Source organism: Anser brachyrhynchus (genome assembly GCF_964034855.1).
Source record: "Anser brachyrhynchus genome assembly, chromosome: 1".
Taxonomy (NCBI): domain Eukaryota; kingdom Metazoa; phylum Chordata; class Aves; order Anseriformes; family Anatidae; genus Anser; species Anser brachyrhynchus.
This window is the reverse complement of record NC_137694.1, coordinates 179440196-179452964: the sequence shown is the minus strand read 5'-3', so window position 1 is coordinate 179452964 and position 12769 is coordinate 179440196. Positions and strand designations below refer to the sequence as shown.

General features: G+C 44.3%; 1 protein-coding gene and 1 long non-coding RNA gene across 7 annotated transcripts in view; one reads left to right on the top strand and one right to left on the bottom strand.

Annotated features, from left to right (window-relative positions):
* ELF1 (E74 like ETS transcription factor 1) overlaps positions 1–10434 on the top strand; it is an 88168-nt gene extending 77734 nt beyond the window's left edge. For all 6 annotated transcript variants that reach the window (XM_080587734.1, XM_080587733.1, XM_080587737.1 and 3 more), the window contains exon 9: positions 8779–10434. In XM_080587734.1, the coding sequence (XP_080443860.1) occupies positions 8779–9397 (619 nt within the window). In that variant the 3' untranslated portion in view covers positions 9398–10434. The remainder of the gene's footprint in view (positions 1–8778) is intronic.
* LOC308193340 lies at positions 10239–12730 on the bottom strand. The gene is made up of 2 exons (XR_013949557.1): positions 12017–12730; positions 10239–11634 (listed from the first exon to the last, which is right to left on the bottom strand). It is a non-coding gene; the product is annotated as an uncharacterized lncRNA (long non-coding RNA).
* Positions 12731–12769: the final 39 nt, after the last annotated feature.

Below are 12769 nucleotides of genomic sequence, written 5' to 3'. Positions count from 1 at the left end.
GAAGCTGTGCAGTACCATTTAAGTCAGGAGAAAAATATTATTAAACATAAATAGTGAGAGAGTATAGCAATTTACAGAACTAAATAGCCGTGGGCTAGATCTATATTAGATTATATGTTAAGAACAATATCAACAGTATAGATACGTAAATCTAGTTTTACAGACAGATATAAAAATGATAATAACAAAGAGAGTATCTGTTAGACCCATCAAGGCAAGCAGTCCGTCCTAAGCTTTGGAAAGCTGCACAATGGCATGATGGCCTGCTATTGCGTTACAATATTTCACAATTAGACTTTGGACAATAAGCTGGGGAGAAAGTAGTAGGGCTGATACACATGTGAAGTTCAAATGAAATAAAAGCTGTAGAAAGCTCACAATTCTGTATTGCTTCAGTTCTGCCTTTCTGCTGTGTAGCTTTAACATTGTTCCATGAAGACTTCAATTGCACGTTTCCCAGCCGTGATGACCAAGTATCTCAGATGAAGATAAAAGAAAAAAATGCGTTGGACCGTTCCAGTGCAATTCAGTTACTGACTGTTGTAGAAGTATTCTTGATTAAGAAAGCAAGTACTAAGGTGTTTGAGCTGTTAGAGTGGAAAAAAACAAAAACAATTGCGTCTTCATGCTTTTAAACAGGATGGGCCAAGGTGCTGACGAATCCTGTGCAATCATTGCTTGCTCCAGGCTCTAGAAACACAATTTGTGACATAATTTTTGCTCAGTTTCAAACTGCACACTTCAAACCTTTTGGTGAGAAGGAAAGGCTTAGTGAACGCTTTTGGAGCATATGTGTTAGGTCTTGTTTTATAATAAAGTTTAAACAAAGCAACTGGATTTTAGCTTTGTTTGTTCAAGCAGCCATAAATCTCTAGCAGTTGGACGTGGTTGTGTACGTGTTCCCAAGTGCCTCAGTGGAGCTACCGTGAGGGACAAACTGACTGGTCAGCCTGATTGAAAAATTCCCAGCATGTGTGATTGCCAGCCTAGGACAGGGGCCGACAAACCTTGCGATGCACGCACAGCCTGTAGGATTGCGTTTGGAGTCACTTCCTAGTAGTTTTGTAGGGAAGGAAGAGGACAAAAAGCACCAGTCGTTGTTAGTTGCTGCTCGGAGGCTGAGGCATGTGGTTAATCGAGGTCATTTGGGAGAAACAGCAAGCAGGGCTTGGGAGCGTTCCCCAGAAGTTTTTCCAGCACATACTGGCTAGTGGTCAGGCTCTGCCTTCAAGCATGAATATCTTGGACCCACATAATTTGTCTTATGTAACGTAGCTTCTAAAGTTTTATTCATATGAATGTTCTTTCTTCGTCATATAAATGTTCTTCCGTCTGCAGCTATTTGCTTCTGTCGTGTTGTGAGAAAAAAAACTGATTAACCACATACTGCAGAGAAAATACTGAAGGGTGAGGTTAAAACAATTGGCTTCTTAACACTTAACTGTAAGTGACATGAACATGCATCTTCTCTTGTTAAAAGAATCGTATTTAAAGGCTGCTGTGCAGGGTTTGTGTCGCCATCCTGTCCCTGTGCCAGCTGGCGTTGCCTGGTGAAGTCCGCTCCTGAGAGCATCACGGGGAGAGTGGGGCACTGGGTCCCCGGGTTGCCCAGGGAGGTGGTGGAATCACCGTCCCTGGGGGTGTTCAGTGAAAGGTTGGATGTGGTGCTTAGGGACATGGTTTCGTGTGTGACATTGGTGGTAGGGGATGGTTGGACCAGATGGTCTTGGAGGTCTCTTCCAACCCTAATGATTCTGTGATTCTGACAGAAATGGGAATGCCAGTGAAAAGTGGGGGCTGGCTCTTGGCAGGATACAGGCAGTGCCTTTGCTTACAGCTGTTCCGAAGCTCTTGCAGAGTTTTGTGTAATAATTTGTGTGGAGGGCAGTGTCCTACACCCACTCCGAAGTGCTGCAGCGTGCAACACTGGGGAGATGTACCCTGTCTTCAGTTACAGCTTCGTTCTTGCTGTTGCCTGTTTTTGCTGTAGTCATGCTTCGTAGTAAAGCAGAAACAGGCCTGAGTGGTTTAAAGAAAGCTCTTGTCTTACAGGTGGCTTTGTGGAGCTTTTTATACCAGTTCCAGTATGCAGGAGACTGAAGTATTGCTGGCCACGGGCAGATGGCTCTTCTTCAGTCCCGTAGCTTAAGCAGAAAGGCGACGATGTAGTGCTAAGCCAAGCTTAGGAAATGGGGCAGGGTCATGCCATTTAAACCAGGTTTTGCTGACCAGGAAAGACACTGAGTATCTTGGATGGGAATACTCCGAATTGCAAACCCGCTGCTGCTCAGGCTTGGTGGTTGCAAGCGCAGCTGCTGAAATTTCCAGTTGTGTAACTGGGAGCTGAATTTGGCGTCGTGTTTCCAGTGATAAGACAAAAATAAAATGCCTCTCTGGATGAGTATTCCATTTATAAATTTTCCCAGTGAGCTGGCTTTTTAAAGGGAAGTCTCTTTGAATTTTGCGCTTGTAAAATCACTCAGTTTAAACCACAGTAACTCACGCAGGTGATCTGGTTTACACGGGTGTTTTGTTGGAATAATTGTGGAATTTGGAGGCACTAAAGTAGTCTTGGGATTCAGCTCCATGTTCACTGGGTCGTTTTGAGTGCAGAGAGTATCCCTCCTGTTGCTCTAAAGTGTATTTCTTCTGTAAGGCTGAGTCCTTACCTTGTCTAGGTAGCCTAGGATATCCTGCAGGGCTCTGAGGTGCCTGGGTTTGGGCAGCTGATTGCACTCCAATGAATAGTGCTGCGGGCACAGAGAGATGCACTTCCACTTACCTGTAATCAAGAGCAGCGGTGGTTCAAGATGGGATGACTTCTATGTAGTGAAGAGAGGCTCCCATAATACTAGCAGTTCAGAGAGGATGAGGTTGTGGGTTTGGATTAATTTAAAACACTGCGTCACTGTTTCATATTGACTGTGTGGGACATGGCTGAATTTTCTAGCTGACAGCTCCATATAGCAAGAAACCTCCAGTTAGGTGGCTGCAGAGAGATCCTGAGCAGTGCTTGAGCAGGCTCCTGGCTCTAAACACAACGTTTCTTCAAAAATTCAGTTTATTTATTTATTTATTTATTTTTCTCTGTATTTTCAAGTTGTCTTTGTGATAGCTTGGACAGAGCATGTTAGAAGACGAGTATCCAGACTCTGTTCTGTAACTTGGGGAAAAGCTAATACAGACCCCAGAGGACCGGTGGGATATGTTCTGTGTGTTCACTTCCGAATTGGAGAACTACTGCATCATGATTCAGCCACAGCTTTCATCTTGACCTTTTTGCAACCTTTGGGGTAGAAACTGTTGCAGGAATTCATCCTGGAGGTGACGCAAGCATGGACCACAGTGGCGAGATCCTCATTCAAGAGGAGGAGAAAGTAGCTGAAGGTGAATCGTGTTTTTTTCTGGCTGTGAGCATGCTGTGTAAGAACAGTGATAAAGCCAACAATATGCCAGCACGGTGGATTGTCCCAACAAGCAGAGGGAATCACCTTAGAAAGCCATGCCTACCCCAAGCAAACACATAGGCTTTCTGTTGTTGTTCCTTAATTTGTAAACTAGCTATTTGGGGTCTGACTGCAGCCATGCTGAAAAATGCACTGATTGGTCATTTAGCATGGATTTGTGAACACTGAAAATGTGATTACAGCTGCTATTTCAAATGAAACATTTTCTTCATCGTGTGTCACGTAGAGATGTTAACTTGTGTGAGCTGTGCAGCGAACGTCACTGTTGTGTTCTGTAAAAACACTTTGCGCCCTGTCTGCAGTCACTGTGCTCGAGCTTGCCTGGCCACACAGACACACAGAGACAGTCTGGCACTGTCCTACTGACACTTTGCATTGACCATCTGCTTTCCAAAATCCAGTCCTTTTTCCATGAATAAGAATGTGATCCAAATTTACCCGATGTCAGCTGATGTTGTAGCCCATCTGCTGAATAAAAGCCATCACAGGTGGCAGTCTTGGCAAAGAGCTCACTGGGGTTCTGGGATGGGAACCTGACCGAGGGAATGGGATGCCTGCTGAGGTCTCTTAGATGATCAGAAACATCTCCTGGCTGTTGTGTGGGACGCCTTTCTTTCACCAGCCAGCATCAGAGCACATTTTGCCTCTGTTTGCAGTTAGATTGAGTGCCTACAAGAAACTCTCATTTAGCTCACAAGAGGCTAGAGTTTCTCAGAACATTGTTATGATAGGGCCAACTTATGCCAAGGCAAAGCCTCCAGTTAAAACTTTCCATTTTGAGTTGAATTCCTGCAGCTGAGAAGAGTTTTTCTTAAGCCCGTTTCTGTGGAGGGTAGGAAGAAGGCTGCTGAAGGCAGAAGGGACTTTAAGGTCACCTGGAGAGATTCGTTTTGCTTCTGCACAATGGGAAGCTATCTGCAGGAATACAAGTTCACATGTTTTTGATGCTGTCAAGAGAGGTGGAGTTTCTGTGGGTTTCTGTTAGTGGGAATGTTCCTGAATTTTAATTCAGGTGAGTGTGCGATTTTGAAAAGCTCTGAAAAGAAAGCTGTAAGGACACTAGGCTTGGGAGTTGAGTCCTCTGTCCTCGTGATAACAGATTACCTTGTCCAGACGAAGAACAGCCAAGTTCTGCCCTCCCTTAGTTAGAGGTTCTGTTAAGATTTTGCCTTCAGGCATCAAGTCCCGTGCTACATCTCTCGGACAGCTACACCCAGACTGGTTGGCAGCTCCCGTCTGTGTGGTTTGCACTGTAAGAAGGCCAGGCTCTGTCTGTGATACACGGGGATGAAGTATTGACAAGACTTTTGATGACTATTAGAGTATGATATAAACGGTTGCAGCTGTGGAAGGGCTTGCAGTGATGGTAGAGCCTTTGGCCAAGCATTTGATGGTAGAGTTGCGTTTGGCCAGGCCTTGCTATATGCACTCAGAGGAGACTGCCTCTTGACTCAGGCATTTGAAGTGGTTCTGACAAGCCCACCCCACCCCTTGGCCTCCCTCGCTCTTCCTAGGCTGATTGAATGAGCTGTCTGTAACCAGCTAGTTGAACAAACGGGGAAAGTCCCTGGAAGATGGCCCGTTCGTCTCAAGGCCATTATTTCCCCAATAGCTGTGGATTGAATGTTGTGTATGCTTGGAAGGGAATTCTCTCACCTCTTTCTCTCTGTGTATTTCTTCATATTGCCTTGTTTCTTTGTTGTTGTTGTGCTGTGCAATACTTCGTGTACCTTGGCTTGTAGCTTCAATTCTGTTTTGTATGTTCTTCCTTTCTCTTATTTCATAAATTTTTCATGAATTGCCATGAATAAACTTGTTTCTCCTTCCTGTCATTTAGTGTTTGCTTTATCACTCCCCACCTCTTGGTAAGCTAATGTGATGTTGCACAATTCTAGACTGTTAACAGCACCAAACGAACCAAGGGGTGCATTATCACGTTCTGCCAGGCTGAAATGGCTTCAGAATTTTTGTCATTCTGTTCTCAGTAGAAAGCAGGCTGCTTTATGGCCACATTTCCCTTTCATCACTGTTGCGCAATGTTCTTGTTATTTCTGTAACCCCAGCAGGAACTTTTAAAGCAATGACCCACTAGATTTGTACCTTAGAGTTGGAAGGGTGTTAGCAAGTTGACAGTGAAATTCATCATCAACAGAGCAAAAAACGCAGCTGAAAGCACCTGATGTCTTATAGCCCAGGGATCACCTCGAGTAGTGTGGGCTGGGTTTTTTTTTTTGGTAAAACAGACAAAAAGATTAACCAAACATATTTTTTTTCTAGTGATGTTCAAGGCAAATAGTCTGAGCACCTAGATCTTGGTTTGTAAACAGGCACAGTTATACTACGTACTATTTTTGAAGGCAAAAATTGGGCTTGGCCATCCTTACTGTAAATAACAAGGCGTAGTAGTTATGGTGCAGTCTGCTGCTTAGTCCTCAGCTTGTAGACACATCTGGGACATGCTTCCCTCTGGCAAGTTTACACTTTGTGTGTGTGCATATACACGTTTATATATGTGTGTATATCATATATGTATCTTGACTGGAGAAAATGGAGCATCTGGAATAAGCTATTAGCCACGGTATGGGATGTATTTTCATGAGAAATACAATGGCTTGACATCAATACAAAAGTAATTGCAGTATGCTGAGAAAAATGCTTTGGTTCAGTCCTCTCAGAGCGCCTAGCACTTTGCAGAATACCCTCTGCATTGATTAGATCCATTTAGCAGTTTTTGAGGTTGTCGTTTGCAGCCATGTAACAGGTAGAATCTTCTATTTTATTTCAAAACTAAACACCTAAAGAACAAGAAAGTATCTTCCAAGTTATACTTGCATGGCGTACCAGCACAGGCTACCAGCTTCAGCTGCTGCTTTTCAAACTTGAAACTATCGAGTTGATCTTAATCCTTCAGACTCAAGTACGTTGCACCATGGATTGAGGAGCTGGCTTGGTATCCACTGTCTTACTCAGATACTTTCAGTGTTTCTCTGATGGCAAATGTCAGTTGTCCTTCCCTTCTTACTTGTTCCACTTGTGTTGCGGCTTCCTGTAGACTTGGATGGATTGAGCTGTATTTACATGACGTTGTGATTTTGCTGCAAGTTTGTTTAACTGTTGGTAATTTACATAGTTTTTAAAAAAGCTAGTGGATGCCCTCCTGCTGTTACTGGTTCTGGCGTGGATATTTGTGATTGTTCCGTCAAGCTCCCCGGGGAATTACTTGAAAAGAAGCAGTTAGCACTGGTGACCCTTAGCAGACTTGGAGAACCTTGGTGGTGTCATTCTGAGCCTCGTGTTTTAAGCTCCATTGCGTGTGCTTGTGCAGCACAAAGTTCTCCAGAACTTGGGAAAAAAAAAAAAAAAAAAGAAGTGATCAAAGCGATCATTTCAGCTGGTGCTTCGTCCCCCTGCAAGCCCATTTCCATGAGCATCTTCCTTGGGCTCTCCCTAGTTGTATGAAAGAGGAGCTCAATACTGAGCTTAGCAGCTGCCCCTCTGCACTCTGGTGTCAGTAGCATCAAATTTTGTGTCCCAGCTATATAGCCTGGGTGATGAGACCTGCATGGGAGCCTCATGGGCTAGCATTTGGATTTGCTACAGCATCAGTCCTGGGTACTGCTGACCTCCTTGTCTTTCTAGAGAAAGCGAAAGCTACAGATGCAGGTTTTATTCCCACCAAGCCACCCGGGAGGTGGGGAAAAGCTCGCCTGCAGCAGGGACCGGCAGCTAGGGGTTGTTCAGGGAAGAGCTCAGTGCTTCGAGCCTGGTGCCAGCTGGGTTTCTGGAGTTGCTCTTGCTGGGGCAGTCTGTGGAGCTCAGCTGGAGGCCTCTCCCAGAGGACTGAGCTGAGGGAGGGCTGGGAAATCCTCTGCAGATGTTCCTTCACTTGTCTCTGCTGCTGCACTAAGGAAGAGGGAGTGCAGCTCCCTGTGTAGTTGGAGTAGCAAGCAGCAGTATCTGCAGCCACATTTCCCCCTTACTTCAAGTTTTGAATACACTGAGTCTGATCTGACGGGCCAGTGGCCAAATGCTGGAAAGTAGGGATTTCACAGAGCTGTAGAAAAAGAGGTAGTACCTGGGCAGAAGGACTACAGAAAGGAGGACATTCTGTGACAGACATATGTATGCAATCCGTACAGCATGTTATGTCGTGCATGGACTTGAAAGTACAGATAGGGAAGGTAAGTTGGTTTCTGCCTAAAGTAATTTCAGCAGAGGTAGAGAAATAAGCTAGGCGGAGGAGGAGATGGTTATTTTTGTTTTCATCCAGCATCAAATATGTTCAAGAAAATACGAGTGAGAGCTTAAGACTGGAAAATTGGAGGAGGACAGGCAGGAGAAAACATCGGAGAGAAGCAGGAATGTTAGAGAGAACTTTGCAGAACAAATGAGAAGAAAGAAGAAGATTGTTGGAGGCAGCATGTTGGTTTGGAACAAGCTATGGTAGGGTTTTGAAGCAGTTAAACCCTTCCTTTCCTTTTTCCCTCCCTTCAATGGAAATCATTTGCTTTGCAGTGAGCATGTTGTGGGTTTTAGATAGATATATATTTTAAACCGAGGTATGTTGCATGGCTGAGCTGTGTGTGTTTCAGCCGCATCTCTGAATCACCATTTTCCACTGTTGTGTTTGTATACGTCAGTGATGTGGCCGTTCATCATCTAACTTTGCCCTCAGCATAAATACAGAAAGTAATGTGGTACCCAGGTCTGCCAGCCTGAAACTGATGGGATCATTCCTAATTTAAACTTACATTTTGGGAGCAAATTCTGTTCAGCTGCCTTACCAGGAGCATACAAGTCTGGCAGACAGCGAGCTGTGTGTCCCGGCTGTCTGAGAAGGTCCCGGCTCGATCCACCGTTACAGTGCAGATACTTTAGCATATAGGTAAAGACATACAGATGTCAGGAGAACTGAGGGCTGGCTTGTGACTTACTTGAGCTGGGGACCTTGTGAAATGGATGGCAGAGGTCTAGTGGGTCGTGCTCGTGCTGTTTGTTGATGCTTGAGATGGAGGTCTCGGATGCAATTCCCAAGCTTTCTCATGAACTACCAAATGTCCCAAAGGCAGGCTGTTGAGTTTGGCGATAGTAGTATTGCTCATACAGAATACCTTCACCGTGGGAGCTGTGTTGCTGAATTCAGGGGTCAGGCCTGGTTTTTGTTTTGTTAAGAAAGTGACTGCTTCCCCTTTTGCAGTCTTTAGATAAACGTTCATGATGCCAAGTGATTTTTCAATAGTAAATCTATAATTATTTTTAAATACTCAGCATGGAAGTGTTCTGACCCTGTAATCTTTTCTAATCCTAATAGGACTTTACAGACTCCAACCCAGGTTCCAGTGGTTGTTTCTCCTGGAAATCAGCAGCTGCATACTGTAACACTCCAGACGGTGCCTCTTACTACAGTGATAGCCAGCACAGATCCAGCCTCATCAGCAACACCCCAAAAATTTATTTTACAAGCCATTCCTACTTCACAGCCCATGACAGTTCTTAAAGAAAATGTCATGCTACAGTCTCAGAAGCCAGTCTCGCCTTCTTCCTCAATCGTGTTGAGCCCAGCACAAGTTCAGCAGGTTCTCACCAGCAGCGTGCAGACAATTTGCAATGGAACAGTCAACATGGCTTCGTCTCCCTCCTTCACTGCCACTACCCCAGTGGTAACTTTTTCACCCAGCAGTTCGCAGGTGGTCGCTCATCCATCTGGCACAGTGATCACCTCAGTTATTAAAGCACCAGAAACGAAACAGATCGGCGTACAAGGAGCGCTAAAAGAAGAAGACAGTGACAAATTAGATGATACTGAGCAGTCGGAGCAGAGGTTTCAGCAGCAACCGTTTGTGATGGTAGTATCCAGTTCAAATGGTTTCCCATCTAACGTGCAAGTGAAGCAAGAAGATGAGCCATTGGAACCCAATTCATATCAATAGATTTTTAAAAAAGACCCTGTGGATGATTATTTTCATAAATGTGATGGGACCTTTTCAGTTATGTATATATGATTTGATTCAGAAGCAAGATGTTATAAAGCTACTTAATTTCTGCAGGTAATTGTTAGAATTCATGCTTTAGAACGGATTTTGATTTTCTGTTAATTGCTAAATGTTATCATATAAATAAAATTATATATTACTCGTTTCAAAATACAGGCATGAAGGAACATGCTTTTCTATGAAGACTTTCTCAAAGTTTCAGACTTCTTTCTTACTGTACGTTTTCAGCCTGTTGCTGATTTACATTGCAGTAACATTATTATAATCTTTTCTGTTTAATCTATACATGTATCACAACTTTTGAAGCAACAGTTACTTTTAATGGGACATTTTCATTCCATGTGTAGAATTTTTATGATCAAGTATCTGTTTCATATCAGTGAATTTACATCAGTTTTAGACTCTGATAACCAGGTATCCTCTTGCATTTTTTTTGCAGCACAAGCTATTGTGTGTGCAAAATTGAATATACACTCCTATTGAGAGTACAAAAAACATTTATTCCAGTAATGGACAATGCCATGTCTATATTTTATATGAAAACATCAGATATATTTAATTGCAGAAGCTAACGGCATCACTACAGGTGCAGATGTTTCATGCCATTTTGTGACTATGAAGCTTAACAATCTTGCTTTCTACTTCAGATTGTTTTGTAAGGGGGGAGGGAAATGAAATATATACAATTTATGCAGGTGTTCTGAGATTAATACTTCTAAGAGTTCTTTTTGATTGTAAATAATGTACATTCAATGTCACAAGGAAGTTTTTTCAGCTAATTTGTTTCCATACAAATTTTTGATAGATGCAAATAAGATCATTATGTTTAGAGGTCTAATGTTATATGTATTCATATTACAGAGTGAATTTGTATTTAAAGACAAATTTTTAAATGATGGAGCCCTCTGAACCTTGGGTCCTTGCCTTTTGTATTTTTAATTGGTTTATTATGAAAATAAATCAAGCGGAAAAACATTTTTCTGTATTTACTCTGAAACGTTTTTAGATTAATACAGTGTTTTGACGACCACTGTGAATAACCAAAACACACTGGACAACGTGATTTGGATAGGCTGGACCGATGGGCTGAGGTCAACTGTATGAAGTTCAACAAGGCCAAGTGCCGGGTCCTGCACCTGGGGCGCAACAACCCCAAGCAGCACTACAGGCTGGGAGATGAGTGGTTAGAAAGCTGCCTGGCAGAGAAGGATCTGGGAGTATTGGTTGATAGTCGGCTGAATATGAGCCAGAAGTGTGCCCAGGTGGCCAAGAAGGCCAACAGCATCCTGGCTTGTATAAGAAGCAGTGTGGCCAGCAGGGCTAGGGAGGTGATTGTCCCCCTGTACTCGGCTCTGGTGAGGCCGCACCTCGAGTACTGTGTTCAGTTTTGGGCCCCTCGCTACAGGAAGGACGTTGAGGTGCTCGAGAGAGTCCAGAGAAGGGCAACGAAGCTGGTGAGGGGTCTGGAGAACAAGTCTTACGAGGAGCGGCTGAGGGAGCTGGGGTTGTTCAGCCTGGAGAAGAGGAGGCTCAGGGGAGACCTCATCGCTCTCTACAGGTACCTTAAAGGAGGCTGTAGAGAGGTGGGGGTTGGTCTGTTCTCCCACGTGCCTGGTGACAGGACGAGGGGGAATGGGCGAAAGTTGCGACAGGGGAGGTTTAGGTTGGATGTTAGGAAGAACTTCTTACTGAAAGGGTTGTTAGGCATTGGAATGGGCTGCCCAGGGAAGTGGTTGAGTCACCATTCCTGGAGGTCTTTAAAAGACGTTTAGATGAAGCCCTTAGTGATATGGTTTAGTGTAGGACTTGTTAGTGTTAGGGCTGAGGTTGGACTCGGTGATCTTGGAGGTCTCTTCCAACCTAGACGATTCTGTGATTAATCAGTGTGGGTCTCTGGTGGGACATGAGCAAATAAGAAATTGATGAATTGCTTCTGAACAGACTTGAACACACCCTACATCCTGTGAGCATGTGATGGCATGGTATGCTGTGAAACAACACTACTTACTGTATGGCTTTGTAGCTCAAATGAAAGTTGAGCTGTGTCCAAGAAGTGATCTTTTCCGTCGCTTCCCAATATGTTCTAAACAGCCCCAAACTTTCCATGTAATTTTGGGGTGCCACCCATCACAAAGGTCCTTGTGGCTTGTGTACTTACTGGCTGTTGGCTCAACCTAGCCAATTGCAATGTTTCAACAGGAGGTGGATTAAAAATAAGTATGATGTCTAGTGAGATGAGTAGAACGTAAAAATTCAAGGAAATACGTCTTTCTATAAATTTATATAGATTTACTGATTCATAAGGTTAATTTTAAACATGCAAGTAGTAGAAAAACTAAAGGTGCAAGAACACTGACAGGAATCTCTTGCTCTAGTTAAATAGAATTATAAACCAATCTAGCGAGCAGTGCTCTGACAGAGCTACCCTGGTCTTTGGCAGCTGAAACTGCCTCGTTCACTTGAACGTGTGGCTCTCTTCTCTCCGACTCCCATGCAGTTAGGGTTCGACCCACAAACCCACACCCCTAATCCCATTTTCAGGAAGGCTGGCCGTACCCAGAGCGAGTGACGCCAGCGAAGCGGCGGTGGTTTGTGTGGCAGGGCACGGCTGGCAGCATTACTAGGACCGTGAGCATTGTGGAAGTACATCTCCTACAGCTCTCATCCTGAGGGCTTTCTGTTTCACATTGACAAAACTCTGGAAGAGACAGGCTACTCTTTTAATCAGACTGCAGAATAAAGACTTCTTCCTGTAGGATGGATATTTCTTAACACTAGGAAACCTGAGGTGGTAACTGACGTTACAGTGTTTTTTATAAGAGTGTGGGGGTCGTTTTGCTGACCTGTTTACTAGGTAAATGAAAAACCACAGTACAAGGTTACAGCTTTGTGTGTATCTCTTGCTATAGATGTAACTATCATGAAAAAAAAAATGAGCTGGGCGGCTTAGTTTGTGTCAGATAGAGAAGTGGAGGAAACCTCCTACAGACAAGAGGAGTCTATTGTCAGCCCTCTGATGTGTAAGTGAAGGCTTTTATTCTTTAGGCTGCAGTGTGTGACCCTGGTGTACCCATACTCCTGGGGTCTCCTCAGTGCCCCAGCCCCCCAAAAGAGGAAGGCAGGCAGAAGCGGGAGGCGACCACAAAATGGGGGCTCGAGCAGCTCCCCTCCCGCAGCCGCCTTCCTCTGCGCCGCAGCAGCGGCCAGGCTACAGATGCAGCCTCAAAACCGGCTCAGAAATTTAAAACCAGAGGCTGCGGGACAGCAAACACCAAGGGGGCTGCGTGGCAGGAGCAGAAGGAAGGTGTG